At 47.2% G+C, this 13,085-nt stretch overlaps 1 protein-coding gene across 3 annotated transcripts; it reads left to right on the plus strand.

The window, feature by feature from the left end:
* The first annotated feature begins 672 nt into the window (after positions 1-672).
* CCNF (cyclin F) lies at positions 673-12,956 on the plus strand. 3 transcript variants are annotated; one of them, XM_058849861.1, is made up of 17 exons: positions 673-744; positions 2,114-2,268; positions 2,682-2,788; positions 3,502-3,569; positions 4,034-4,227; positions 4,574-4,627; positions 5,172-5,276; positions 5,833-5,910; positions 6,279-6,430; positions 7,181-7,345; positions 8,221-8,344; positions 8,673-8,853; positions 9,768-9,855; positions 10,253-10,352; positions 10,649-10,779; positions 10,963-11,132; positions 11,671-12,956. In XM_058849861.1, the coding sequence occupies exons 1-17, from the start codon at positions 732-734 to the stop codon at positions 12,066-12,068; spliced, it is 2,283 nt and encodes a 760-aa protein (XP_058705844.1). In that variant the 5' UTR covers positions 673-731; the 3' UTR covers positions 12,069-12,956. The 3 variants fall into 3 exon arrangements, with proteins under 3 accessions (XP_058705844.1, XP_058705845.1, XP_058705843.1); XM_058849860.1 differs by lacking the exon at positions 673-744 and adding an exon at positions 1,060-1,172; XM_058849862.1 differs by lacking the exons at positions 673-744; positions 8,221-8,344; positions 8,673-8,853; positions 9,768-9,855 and adding an exon at positions 1,059-1,172.
* Positions 12,957-13,085: the final 129 nt, after the last annotated feature.

Consider the following 13,085-nt stretch of genomic DNA (forward strand, 5'->3'; position numbering starts at 1 on the left):
TGCAACGACCTCCCTGATGCTTTAGCTCCAGCAAGGACACCCTCAGCTGCTGGATGTTCAAGGTGAAATCATCAGGCAATAGTAAGACCCCACCGCTCCCCTCAACAGCTCCCTTGGCCAGGCAGCCTCAACTGAGCATAGGTGACTGTCAGCGACACAGCACCGGCAGGGGCGGCTGGGGCCGAGAGAGAAGAGACTCCTGGCCCCCGCGGGAGCCGGGGCCGCCGCTGTGTTCCGAACCCGCCGCCGGCCCGGAGTAACCAAACCAGGGGAACATGGCGGCTGCACCGTGAGGGGAAGCGCTGCAGCCGCAGTTCACTGCACCGGCCCGCACGGCAGGGGGCGCCATGCCGCCCGCGCACTCACCGCTGCGCCAGCGCTGCGAACCGCCAACTGCTCCAATTCGAATTCGCATCCTCGCCGGCCAATCACAGCGCGCGGGGCGGGCGCGGCCCCGCCCCCGCCGGGCTCCTGGCCAATGACAGAGCCTGCTGTGTTTAAAACAAGTGCGCGCGGGCGGTGGGCGGGGCGGCAGCGCGGCGGGCGGGCCCGGTGGGCGGGGCTCCCGCCGCTCCCGGCGCCCACTGGGCGCGCCCGCGCTGCGAGCGGGGCGTGTCAGCCCCGCAGTCCCCGCCCGGGCCCCGCGCTCCGGCCCCTCCTCCGCCCCTGCCGCTCTCTTGGAGCCGGGCAGGGCGCTGTGTCCGTCCGCTCAGTCCCGCGGACTCGCCGCGATGAAGGCGGGCGGTGAGTGCGGATCTGCCCGCGGGCTGCGCGGGTGCTGCTACATCCCGGGTCCTCCTGCGCTGAGGGGCGGCTCCAGAGCGGGCTCTGCCTGCTGGGCGCCTCCTGAGGAGGTCTGAGGGCGGGGGTTAACGGGATGCACCGAGCCCGGGCTGAGGGACCGCCGGGACCGGCAGCGGGTGGGGGGCCGGGCCGACGGCTGCGCGCCCAAATTCAAACGGGGCGGGGGCGGTGCGGCCCGGCCCGGCCCGGCCCGGGGCTGGCTCTGCCCTTCTGTGACCCTGGGGGCCGTGGCTGGAGCTGGCGACTGTGCCTGGGCACTTCTGGCCTCAAAGCCAAGGGGTCAAGATGTGTATTGCGCGTGGGTTAACATCTGCGGCGGCTGTGAGCTTGCAGGATGCACAGGAATGTGCAGGAAACCTCGTCCAAAAGTAAGAGAAGGTGGTTTTTACTGTAAGAATGGCTGAACGATGGTATTTGATTGCCCAGAGCAATTGTGGGATCCACATCCTTGGAGTTGTTCAAACCCACCTGCATGTGGTCCTGCGCCACTTAGCGGGACAGTTGGACTGGGTGACCACTAGAGTTCTCTTCCAGCCTAAACCACTCTGGTTTCGTGAAGCAACGCATTGGAAATGAACCTGTGCCACTTCCTGGCTGTACAAATGGAGTTTTCACTGAGTTGCTCATGTACCCCCCAGGCCCCTATTTGGATGCTCATATAGGCTGAACTGGCATCCCAGTATGGGTGCCTGTTTTATTTTCATGGCAGTAATACTGCTGAGGATAATACATTTTGTATACACATATATGTGTGTATATGTATTTATATATAAATATTGCATTGAAATAATACTCCAGAAGATACAGGTAATGGATCTTCCATTAGCACTCCTGGCAGCAACTGCTTGGAAAAGTAGGTTTGAGTATGTTTGGTGATCTTCCTAATATCTCTGGTTGTGTTCTGCTCTATCAGATTGAGAAAGAAAAGTTGGGGCATTGGGCAAGTAAATGAAGTGACAATAGTGACAGTTAAACTATTTGTTACTACTGAACAGGGACAGCTGAACTGTTTGTCACTACTAAACATTGTCACAGGACTCAGGGCTTAGAGGGGCTCTTCATGAAGAGCACTTTGAGCTTGAGCCACCCCTTCTGAGTCTTTTGGCTTCATTAACCAATTTGAACAAGTTCTTTCTGCTCTGTGGCTTAGTCTTGTGGCATTATGAGGTATGAGCTATATTTCCCTGGTAGATGTATTTGCAGTGAAGAAGTGCTCAAGTGAACATCTGTGTACATGTATAATACTATGTAATATCTTTTCTCCTTGTGCAGTTCTGTCACTGAGTTGTCCTGTGTTTTTCTTTTCCAGTGGTTCACTGTAGATGTTCCAGATGTTTTTCTTTCCCTTCAAAGCGAAGGATAATAAAACGGCCTCGAGTCCTGACGTTCTTGAACCTCCCCGAGGATGTTCTGTTTCACATCCTGAAGGGCCTCCCTGCTGCAGACATCCTCTCAGTCAGAGCTGTAAGTGCCACAGCTTCCCCTCTGCCAGGCACAGTGCTCAGCTCTGCCTTCAGGAGCCTGGACTGCACACAGAACAGGCTTCTTGTGTCACAGAGCCTGAAGAAACCTAAAGAGTGTGTGCAGGGTTGAGATTTTTGTTATCCCAGGGACAGTTTCATTTCTCACTGTTCAAGAGTAGCAGGAGTATTTGACTGCTTTTTGTACCTCTTCTGTGGCAATTGTCCTGCTAGATTACTGTGGCTGAACAAATTGGTTTGGTTTGGCAACTCTTGCCTCACTGGTTATCAGGCAGGCAACAAGTTAAACATAACTTGTGATCAATTAGTTACTTCTCTAAAATAAGGTTGTGAAGACCTGTTTTTCTGTTGGTCCTTTTATTTTGGTAATCAATATTTTGTGTTCCCTCTGTGCAGGTGCACTCACATCTTAAATACCTTGTGGACAATCATTCCAGTGTTTGGGCACATGCAAGTTTCCAAGACCTGTGGCCATCTCCAAACCATCTGAGAATGTTTGAAAGGTAAGTTTTAAACATCAAGTTTGTCTGGCCTTTTAGAAGAGGATGCTTGAAGGAGGATTAACTGTTCTAATCAGTCCTCAGTGTAACTGGGGGATCTGAGTTGTACAAAGAGGGGAAATATTTTCTTTGGGAATTAAAAAATGGTTGATTTCAGGTCTAAGCTGAAATCACTGGTCACTGCTGTCTCTTTAACCAGAACAGGGCCTATTGCATATACCAAAGTTACTTCCATTCATTAATATTCCAGACTGGAACATAAGACATTCCCTAAAACCTCTTTCTGGTGCTCCCATGTGAATGAACAAATGAAGTTGGGGGCTCCAGAGAATAATCCTGTTTCTAAGCCTGAGCTGGCTTGGTCACTTCTTGTGCAAACCAGTGTATAGAAAAACAGGTGAATTTCAGTAACAAAATTTGAAAGGGTAATAATAAATCTACTTTAAAAAGATGGGGGACATCTTTTTATCCATCTGATTAGAAGGGGATCCATTGGTGTCAGAGATTATGTAACAGGTTTAAATGCCATGATAATGGTTTTACTTCTGACTGTATCTTCTTTCTGAGGCAGACCACTATGTGCCCATCAGTTTGGGAGGGAGGAACACAAGGGTTTGATGTTTTGATGCATGTCCTTGAGGGCACAAGTACCAAACTGTGAATTCTGGTGCTAGGAAGGATTTCAGCCTTAAGTGCCTTCTCTGTTTGACCTTCAGGGCTGCTGAAAGTGGTAACTTTGAAGCTGCTGTGAAGCTGAGCTTGGCGTACCTGTACAACGAAGGCCGTAAGTGTGGGAGCTTGTCTTGGGGCTTTGGGGAACATGGCATAGCACAAGGAAGTTTTACATTGCTCTGCTTAGGCACTGGCCACGAAGTTGCTGGGTGTTCAGTGATGGGGGAGGATAGACCCTGGGAATTCAGGGTTAGGAGTTATCCTCTGCAAACTTGTGATCAAACTCAGCTACTTTGGTAGTGGGATAAATGTATCAAAAGGGCCTGACGAGTGACAGGAGGAGCCTCCTCACACAGGGTCCTGTTGGTATTTGCAGAATGTACCCAACTTAGCTTATGTGTTCCTAAAGTCTGACTGTAGTAAGGTTTTTCTTCTTTAGCAATAATATCCATGATTTATAAGGCTCTAAATCAAAGAGACACTTCAACCTTTTCCTGATTGTTTCCTCTTGTCTGTCTTGGCCTGACTGAATTGTGAACAAACTCTACTTGATTCCTGGCTTTCTCTCTGGTTCAGTGTCCATCACGGGCCATGGGCGTGCAGAAGTGAATGGAATAAAGGCATCTCACTACTTCAGCTTGGCAGAGCACCTCAATGTGTGTGCAGTCCCCTTTATCTGGCTGTTCATCCGTCCTCCCTGGTCCTTCTCTGGAAGCTGCTGTAAAGCTGTGGTCTATGAGAGCCTCAAGGCAGAGTGTCAGCTTGACAAGGTCAGGTTTCTTTCTGCCCTTGGCTTTACCCTACGTCAGTAACTGCGTCTCATTATTTTGGAAAAAATACTTTTGTTTCCCCAAGGAGCCTCCTGGTGCTCTTGTTGATTCATTGACTGTGGCTCAGTCATTTCATTGAATTTATTGCCAAACTGCACATGATACATCAGGAGTGCTGGAGGCCTGTACTGTCTCTTTGGAGAGGTTCAGTGCTATCTCAGGGATAACAAAACATAGAGAAAAGCAAGGCAAAGGAATGATTGAGAGATAAACCAAAACTGTAGTCTGAAATTACTAGTAATAATTGCTGTGGTTTAACAATGCTTTATTTTCATGCTTTCTTCAGGCTCAGAAAGGATCTATTCTCCACAGCTTGGCTAAGGTTTTGAATTTCTTTGAGGTGAGCAGTATTTCTGATGTGATGGGTTTGAATTTGGGTTTTTTCCTGGTGATGCTAATGCTATTTACCTTGATTAAAAACATAAATCAGCCAGATGCTCTTTCACTCCTCAAGTGGCCCAGGAGTTTCTGTTCTCATGAGTTTAATTTACTGGTTGTTTAAAGGAACATTATTAACTTAGTTTATTGAATTGTACAAACAGTGAAATTAATTTTGGCTTAATCATGGGCTTGCAGTATGTTCAGGTCTCAAAGGAACCCTTCCACTTGTAATGCCTAGCAAAACAATAAAATAAAAAGCATTCAGTGGCAAGCAAGCCAGAAAGCATTTGTCTGGCTGAGGAAAAGCACTAACTGCTCTCAGAGCCTGCATCTGCAAACAGCAGCACTGAGTTGATGTGGGAGCATTCCTCAGAGGCTGAAGGACATTCCCAAGGGATGGATTCTGCTCTGTGGCTTTAGCACAGTGTTCTGTAGCTTCTGAAGGGTTGAGGCATCTACTTGTCTACACAGAAAGAATACCCATATATGCCTTCTGTTTTTAGGATGAAGGAAAAAAGAAAGAATCCCTTGAAATGCTTGAAGAATCATCAAAACAGGGTTGTTTAATCAGCTCCTACCTCCTTTGGGAAAACAACAGAAAAGCTGCTGTAAGTAGTCATTTTTTGTCTCCAAACTAACTTCTGGATCTGTTATTCAGAATGCAAGGAATAGCAAGGAAAGTAGTCAGAAAGCAATTGCTGTTCCTCAGAGCTTACTTTCTTCATAAACAAGGAGGGCGCTAAGAACTCTCTGAAATGAGCTCTGGTGTCTGCCTGGCTGTTTGAAGTGAGGTTACAAGCAGCTGTAGCCAAGGTGCCACAGAAGTTGCTTTACTCTAACTGCTGAAAGCCTGGGCACTGCTGGTCAGTAATCCCAGGGCTCTGGGGAACAGGAGGGGGAGGCTTCTGCTTTGTCTTTAATAAATCTGCCAAAGCTGTCCCCTTGGGATCCTGAGTGACTGCTCTCATTTCCTGTGAGACCTTGGGCAAGAACTGAAAAAAAGTTCTTAAAATCAGTGGTGTCATGATGAGAAACAGACTTGTTGCTGAAATAATAGATATACCTCTAGGCAGTGTTTTTTCCTCTGGATATTGGTGCTACAATTCTTCTGTTTGTTGTGTAAAGGCCGTGGGTTTTTACATCTGCTTGTGTTCCTCTCTGTAGATGTCAGATCCTGGCAGATACCTCCAAAGTCTCAGGAAGCTACGAGATTATGCAGCCAAGGGCTGCTGGGAAGCACAGGTAAGACTGAGTTTTCCCAGAAAAAGTCTTCATTTGGTCCTTTCTGTGCTGCCATTGTTAGAAGCAGGACCAGCATTGCTGAGTAATGTATTTATGTGCACATCTCTATCTACTCTGCAGATTCTCTTGTTTGGGAAATTATTGCACACCTGTGGCAGAATGGAGTAAATGTGCATCTTTTGAAGGACTTAAGAAACTGGCCCCAAAAAATCTGTGTGCTCAACATTTAAACCAAACTAAGAACTACTGGTTCAAGTGGTTTGCCATGTTCACTGTTTTTAGCAGGAAAAATATAGGACCATCCTGTGCTGCCTTTGTTTGCATTTGGTAAAATAAGCATAATTTCTTTTGTGTTCTCTCTACTACAGATAGCTTTAGCCAAAGCTTGTGGGAATGGAAACCAACTAGGATTAGAAGCAAAATCTTCCAGGGAAATGGTTTCTCAAATCTTTCAAGCTTCCCTTCCTATCAGCAAGCAAAGCATCTTCACTGTGCAGAAAGGAATGAATGAAATAATGAGGTAGGAACTTGGATCCAGGAGTGAGGCCCCACAGCAGAAACCATTCCCTATTTCCCTCTACATCTCTACAATCTCTCTACAATTTCTCTGGGCAACCTGTTCCAGGGCTTCATGGCCCTCACAGGGAAGAATTTCTTCTCAATATCCTATCTAGCCCTGCCATCTGTCAGTGTGAAGCCATTCTCCCTTGTCCTGTCACTTCAGGCCTTGTCCAAAGTCCCTTTTGACTCCCTTTTCCTGAATAAACACCCACAGCCATGTCACCTGTGTTAGCCTGCCCTTTAATCCTTATGGACAAGTTCCATATCCTTCCCTAGGCAGACCTTGATACATTCCAGTTGCTTTCTCACATGTAGGGCAGCTCTACCACTTCCCCTTGCTGATGTTGCTTTTCTAAACAAGTACATTACCATCCATGGCAGCATTCCAGCCACATGGGTGTCCCACCGTGGCTCTGTAATTGCAATGGGATCATGACCCTGTGACCACACACGCATCTCCCAACTCCTGTTTCTCACACTGTGTGTGTTGGTGTGCAGGGAGTGGATGGAGCAGGCAGGTTTTCCAGGAGGGCTGCAAGAGGATCCACCACAGCCATAACTGCACTTGTTGAGAGTTGGCTCTTCTCTTGGGAGGCATATCAGGAGCACTTGTCACTGCTCTGCTTGGCCTGGCTCATTCCCCAGCTGGATGTCATAGTGTGGGACACCACTTCCCAAGCTCTTCCTGAAGTCTCTCTTCCTGTTCTAGGTATATCCTGGTGGATTGGCTGGTGGAAGTGGCTACCATGAAGGACTTTTCTAGCCTGTGCCTTCACATGACAGTGGGATGTGTGGACCGTTACTTGAAGCTGAGACCTGTACCTCGTGCTCAGCTCCAGCTTTTGGGAATAGCCTGCATGGTCATTTGCACACGGTGAGGGTTCTGGCTGGTGAGCAGAGGTGGTCATTGTGATCATCCAAATTCTTTCCTGCAGCTCAGACTTCTCTCCCAACCCCATCCCTTGCTTGTAATACCGGAAAGGCTCTTTGACTTCCCTCTATTTTGACTGTTGTTTAACTTTGTTTACTTACAAACACAGACTCTGTAAATGAGGAAAAAAGGTAGTTCCTTGCAGGTTTTTTTTCCTTATTGAAATACATGGTCATAGTTGTGGATTGCTCTAAATGCATTCCATCAGCAACTGGAGTCTGACACCATACTGGCATGAGAAAGCTGGAAAGGTATAACCACAGCAGTGTTCCATAGTTGAGCCTGTCTACACTCAGGTGAACTGCATGGTGTGGTGGAAGATTATCCTTCTGTGCTAATTTGCTTAATATCTTGCATCTTAACCTAGGAGAGGCTTCACAGATGAAGAATTAGAATCAGAGAATCACAGACTGGATTGGGTTAGAAGAGACCTTAAAGATCATGACATTCTACCCCCTGCTACAGTCAGGGACACCTTCCACTATCCCAGGCTGCTCCAAGCCCTGTCCAACCTGGCCTTGGACACTTCCAGGGATCCAGGGGCAGCCACAGCTTCTCTGGGCACCCTGTGCCAGGGCCTCACCACTCTCACAAACAGGAATTTCTTCTGTATTAGGGAGAACATTCCAAATGAGGAATATTCTAGTAGGTGGTTCCATCTCACAAGTGAAATAAAGAGCTGCAATTCTTTCGTTGCTGCTCTGCCTGGGAAAGTGTCTTGTGAAGTTGTTTAACTCTGGTCATTGTGGGTGCAGTTACCTGCCATAAGTGCACAAATCCCCTTTCTGCTGGGGCTAACTGATTATTTAACATTGTAGTTTCATCAGCAAAGAGATGCTGACGATACGAGAAGCTGTGTGGCTGACAGACAACTCCTACAAATATGAAGAGTTGGTCAGAATGATGGGCGAGATCATTTCTGCCTTAGAAGGAAGGATAAGGGTGAGTTTGGAAAGTGGATGGAGTATTTCCCCACCTTGGGCTGCTGTTCACTTCTTATCTAATGAGTTGTGGGTTTATGTCAGTGTTCTCAATCAACTGTGGAGCCTGTGCATGTCTCAGAGCATGCAGATTCAGAACCCTCTGCCTTCTGTAGAGATTAAAACTTCAGTTTTAAGAGGCCATTTATTCTCTCACTGGAGAATTTTTCAATGTCAATGTAGTAGTTAAACAAAAAAGCCCCAAACAAAACCCAGCACCTGGAAACAGCTGTTCTAGACACTTTGTGCTGGTCTTGTATTTCCAAACTCTGTTCTCCTTTCTGCACTAGATACCCACCATTTTAGACTACAAAGAAGTTCTGTCAAGCGTCGTCTCACTGGAGAGAAGAACTCTTCACCTTTACAGCTTCATCTGTGAGCTGTCCCTCCTGAACACGAGCCTCAGTGTGTATTCCCCAGCCCGGCTGGCTGCTGCTGCACTGCTGCTGGCCAAGATGCTGCATGGGCAAGGTAACCAATCTTACCTCAAGTGGAGCTGCAGCACAGAATGCCAGTCTGCCTTCTCTTTCTAGGGAGGTTTTGGGGTGTTAGCTTGTCTTTAGGCAAGATGTCCAAATCACTTGTCTGGGGAAGGTGGAGAGAAGGGTGGAGAAGGTGGGGACAGAAGAATTCAGAATGAAGAGCTCAGTTCAGCCTATTTGGCTGTATTGAGCAACCCAGATGATTACAGGGCTGGAACAGCTCTGCTATGAGGAAAGGCTGGGAGAATTGGGATTGTTCAGCCTGGAGAAGAAAAGCTTTGGGGTGACCTAATTGTGGCCTTCCAGGAGCTGACAGGAGACATGAGCAGAGTCTATTTAGAAGGGTCTAGAGGGGCAGGACAAGGGGAATGGCTTCCCACTGACAGAGGGGAGGGATAGATGGGATATTGGGAAGGAATTTCTTCCTGTGAGGGTGGAGAGGCCCTGGAACAGGTTGTCCAGAGAAGCTGTGGCTGTCCCTGGATCCCTGGAAGTGTCCAAGGCCAGGTTGGACAGGGCTTGGAATAATCCGGGATAGTGGAAGGTGTCCCTGCCATGGCAGGAGGTGGAATGAGATGGGCTTTGAAGTCCCTTCCATCCCAAACCATTCCATAATTCCGATTCTATTTTACCTCTTAATAGTAGTGATGAACTAGAGCATCAGCATCAGACTATGCAAGCTTTGCATTTAAATGAGACTGAAGATTTCTATCATTAGGTATAACATCAGTTTGGCAGATAAACCTATCCTTGGAGCCAGTTGTGAACTTGAACAAACTATGGACAGATAGAAGCTTGCAAATACCATGATCCTTATCATATTAAAAAAAGTTGACTCACTACAGAACTACCACACTTCATGAATATGTAATTCAATACATGAATATGTACTGTCTTCCCCAGCACACCCCTGGACCAGCCAGCTGTCTGAGTGCACTGGTTTCTCTCAAGAAGACCTCTTGCCCTGCGTGCTGAGCCTCCACCAAAAGTGGTAATGATTTTTGGACACCTTTGGGGGGGGGCACATGAGTACTTGGATTGCAGCTCTTGCAAGTGTGCTGCACCTGTACAGTCAGCTCTTCCCAGTGAAGGAGGGGCCTTTGATTAACTGCCTTACTCCCCTGCCACAAGGCACTAAGGTCCAGTTCAGGGACAGCTGTTCTATTTCTGCCAGCTGGTCTGGCCCTGGGTCACAGAAAACAGGGACAGAAAAGGAGTTAGATGCTCACATACTCAGAAGCCACCAGGTGTCCTGATGAAGCTGCTGAAACACCAACTCCCTTAGCACAGCACTGAGGGACAGAGGGAAATTACCTAACTTGGCAGGTTTTCTTAATATTGTTTCATAGAATCCATTCTAAGACAGGAGTTTTAATCTTTTTTTCCAGCTTCCATGATGATGTTCCAAAGGATTATAGGCAGGTGTCCCTAATGGCAGTGAAACAGCGATTTGAAGATGAACGCTATGAAGAAATAGGCAAAGAACAGGTGGGTGAGCTGTGGCTACATCTGCTGCTGGCTGACACCCAGAGCAGAGCTGCTGCCCCATAGCTGCTGCCCCATAGCAGGCTTTATTCACATAGCTGTGTGAATAAAGTGGGAGTTTAAAAATAGAGTTACAGGGATTCTTAACTCATGTTTGAGTGCTTGTGGGAAGATTTTTCTCCTAGAAAATATAGTGTCCTTCTGGCTATTTAGTTCTTACAAGAATCTCATGGTCTAATTCTTAAAAGTTCTTTGATTTTTTAAAATCTATTTATTTATTTATTTATTCAATACTTTAGGTTATGAGTTACAGCCAGCTCTGCTCAGTGTTGGGTGTGAAACAGGAGGACCCAGAGCCTAGTCCCTTGCACAGGAACGTAGTGGAAATTCAGACTTTCCTCAGCTCTCCCTCTGGAAAGAGAGCTAAAAGGTGAATATAACTTGTGGCTGTCAGCAGCTCTGAAGATCAGCCAGAGCCTTTCCTCCTTTCTGGTACCCTTAGGTTTCATTCCTAAATACAATCAGTTTTCCTGTCACCATCTTGACATACCTATTGAAAGAGCTGGAAAAGACTTGGCTTTTAATGTGTGATTTCTGGGGTGTTTTGCTACAGGAGAAGAGAAGACAGCATTCAGGATGACAGAGGCAGCTTTGTGACTACACCCACAGCAGAGCTGTCCTCCCAGGAAGAAAGTCTGCTGGACAACTTCCTTGACTGGAGTTTAGATTCCTGCTCTGGTTATGAAGGTGATCAGGAAAGTGAAGGCGAGCGAGAGGGAGATGGTGAGCAGTTTATTCTTATAAAAAGCAGCCAAGAGGATAAAACCTGTCTTTTCATTTTTACTCAAAACTGTCTCAGGCACAAGATGCCTGAACTTTCAGTTGAAGACCAGTTGGAAAAATTCTTCCCCTTCCCCCCTGTGGTTATAATTGTTAAACTTTCTCAGAGGTATCTGTTCTTTCTCTTCACTGCTTCAGAACATGAGGAGGGTGTTTATTTGCTCAGCATTTCAAAGTCAGGCTGTTTGCAGTGCATCAAATGTGATGAACGAGCCACTGTCTTAGAAACACTAATTAGGTGTTGGGTTTTGCCGACCCTGGGCCTGGTTGCTCATTTTCTAACAGCTCTTAGTACCTGTTCAAATAGCCAGAGAGAAGAAAAAGTACTGTGTGAATAGAGGGTGAACTTAGTGCCCTGCCTTCCAGTGTGAGCAGATAGAAGGTTGGCTCTTGCTTGGCCTTTTTCTGCTTGACTCTGTGCTGAGTGCCTGCTTGGTTCTGGACTGGGACAAACTAAGGTTTCTCTTCTCCCATCCTGCAGTGACCAGCCCCAGTGGGATCCTGGATGTGACAGTGCTGTACCTGGACCCTGCAGAGCACTGTGGCCAGGACTCCAGTGATGAGGACAGCCTGCCTGGGGAGTGGGATGGCTCTGGGGCACTCCACAGGGAGGGAGAGCTGCCAGGGGCATATCTCACCCCAAGGAATCCCAACCCAGAGGGGAGCTCGGGCTACTCTTCGGTCAACACTGCCAGTCCTACGTCTTCTGTTGAAGGCAGCCCTGGAGCTCCTCCCAAACCTACCTCAGCACTGCCCCACGGCAATTCCATGAACAGGGAGCCATGCCAGCCCCATTACCTGCACAGGAGGCAAGTCAAGAGAAAAAACATGGCAGAACACACTGAAGAAAGGCTGAACTTGGGCTTCTTAAGCCTCTGATTTCTTCATGCTTTTAATTTTTCCAGGATTCCTGGAAACCTTATTTCTTTTGCAGTCATACAGGGATGGTAGTGAATAATTGTAAATACCTCCAAAATACCTTCCCTCTTCAACCTTGTCTATCTTGTACATCTGGGCTATTTCCTCCCTTCACAGCTGCCTTTTATATATCCCCTATTGTCTTATCTTCTTCTAAGGTTCTACTCTCTCTGTGAAATTAATAGCCCAGTTTTATCATCCCTCTTAGTGATAGTAAAGAACTGTCCTGTCCCTTGCTTCCTCTGAGGCCTGGCACTATGAATGAAATGAATTGACATTGGTTCTCAAGTTTCTAAATGTAACACTATGCTTGAATTCTTCCACTTGAAAGACCTATTTTGAGGTTGTGCTGCCTTTTTACTGTGTCCAGGTCTCTCTCAGCTCCCCTCTTCTCTATGGCATTTGCTGCACTGATACAAAGTTTTTATTGAAAAACCCCAGAGGTAAATGAAGGCTCACTGCAGGTCTGAGCTGCTCTCTCACCTACCTCTCGCATGGCTTAAACTCCATTTGCCTCTTCTTGTTGCCATGTTTTCCTCACCTGAAAAATCCTTCTGTGCCTTTACACATAGGAATTGGAATACCAAGGTACAAGACTTCAAAAAGATGTCCCTGAAGTTAACACTGGAACTGGACTCCAGGACTATTTAAAAGTTACTGTGGCATTGGCAACAGTTCAGATACAGTGTAGTGAGTGTTTATTGACTGTTTTTTTATAAAATTGTTTTGCTAGTAGAGATGGGTCCCGGTCTTCCTTCCCTTCATTCCCTGGTCTGAGGCTTGGAGAACTGCTGGGATGAGATTGGGGTTTAGCTTTGAGCTGAGTTCTGGTGGTTAAGTTGCAGTGGCACTGCCTGAAGGCTATTTACACAAATCTCACAAGGAGCACAAGGCTCAAATCACCCTCACAACCCTAGAGCAGCTCCAGAAAGGCCTTGAATCTGCCAAATAACCAACAACAAACAACAGCCTTGGGTC

The sequence above is a fragment of the Poecile atricapillus genome, chromosome 14 (assembly GCF_030490865.1).
Source record: "Poecile atricapillus isolate bPoeAtr1 chromosome 14, bPoeAtr1.hap1, whole genome shotgun sequence".
Lineage (NCBI taxonomy): Eukaryota > Metazoa > Chordata > Aves > Passeriformes > Paridae > Poecile > Poecile atricapillus.

Bases quoted from the DNA above. Each gene is read 5' to 3' on its own strand.
- CCNF (XM_058849860.1), top strand. From the start codon at position 1,139: ATGCACAGGAATGTGCAGGAAACCTCGTCCAAAA. The intron at 5,911-6,278 runs GTAAGACTGAGT...TCTCTACTACAG, and splicing joins AGGGCTGCTGGGAAGCACAG to ATAGCTTTAGCCAAAGCTTG. The intron at 10,353-10,648 runs GTGGGTGAGCTG...TCAATACTTTAG, and splicing joins AAGAAATAGGCAAAGAACAG to GTTATGAGTTACAGCCAGCT.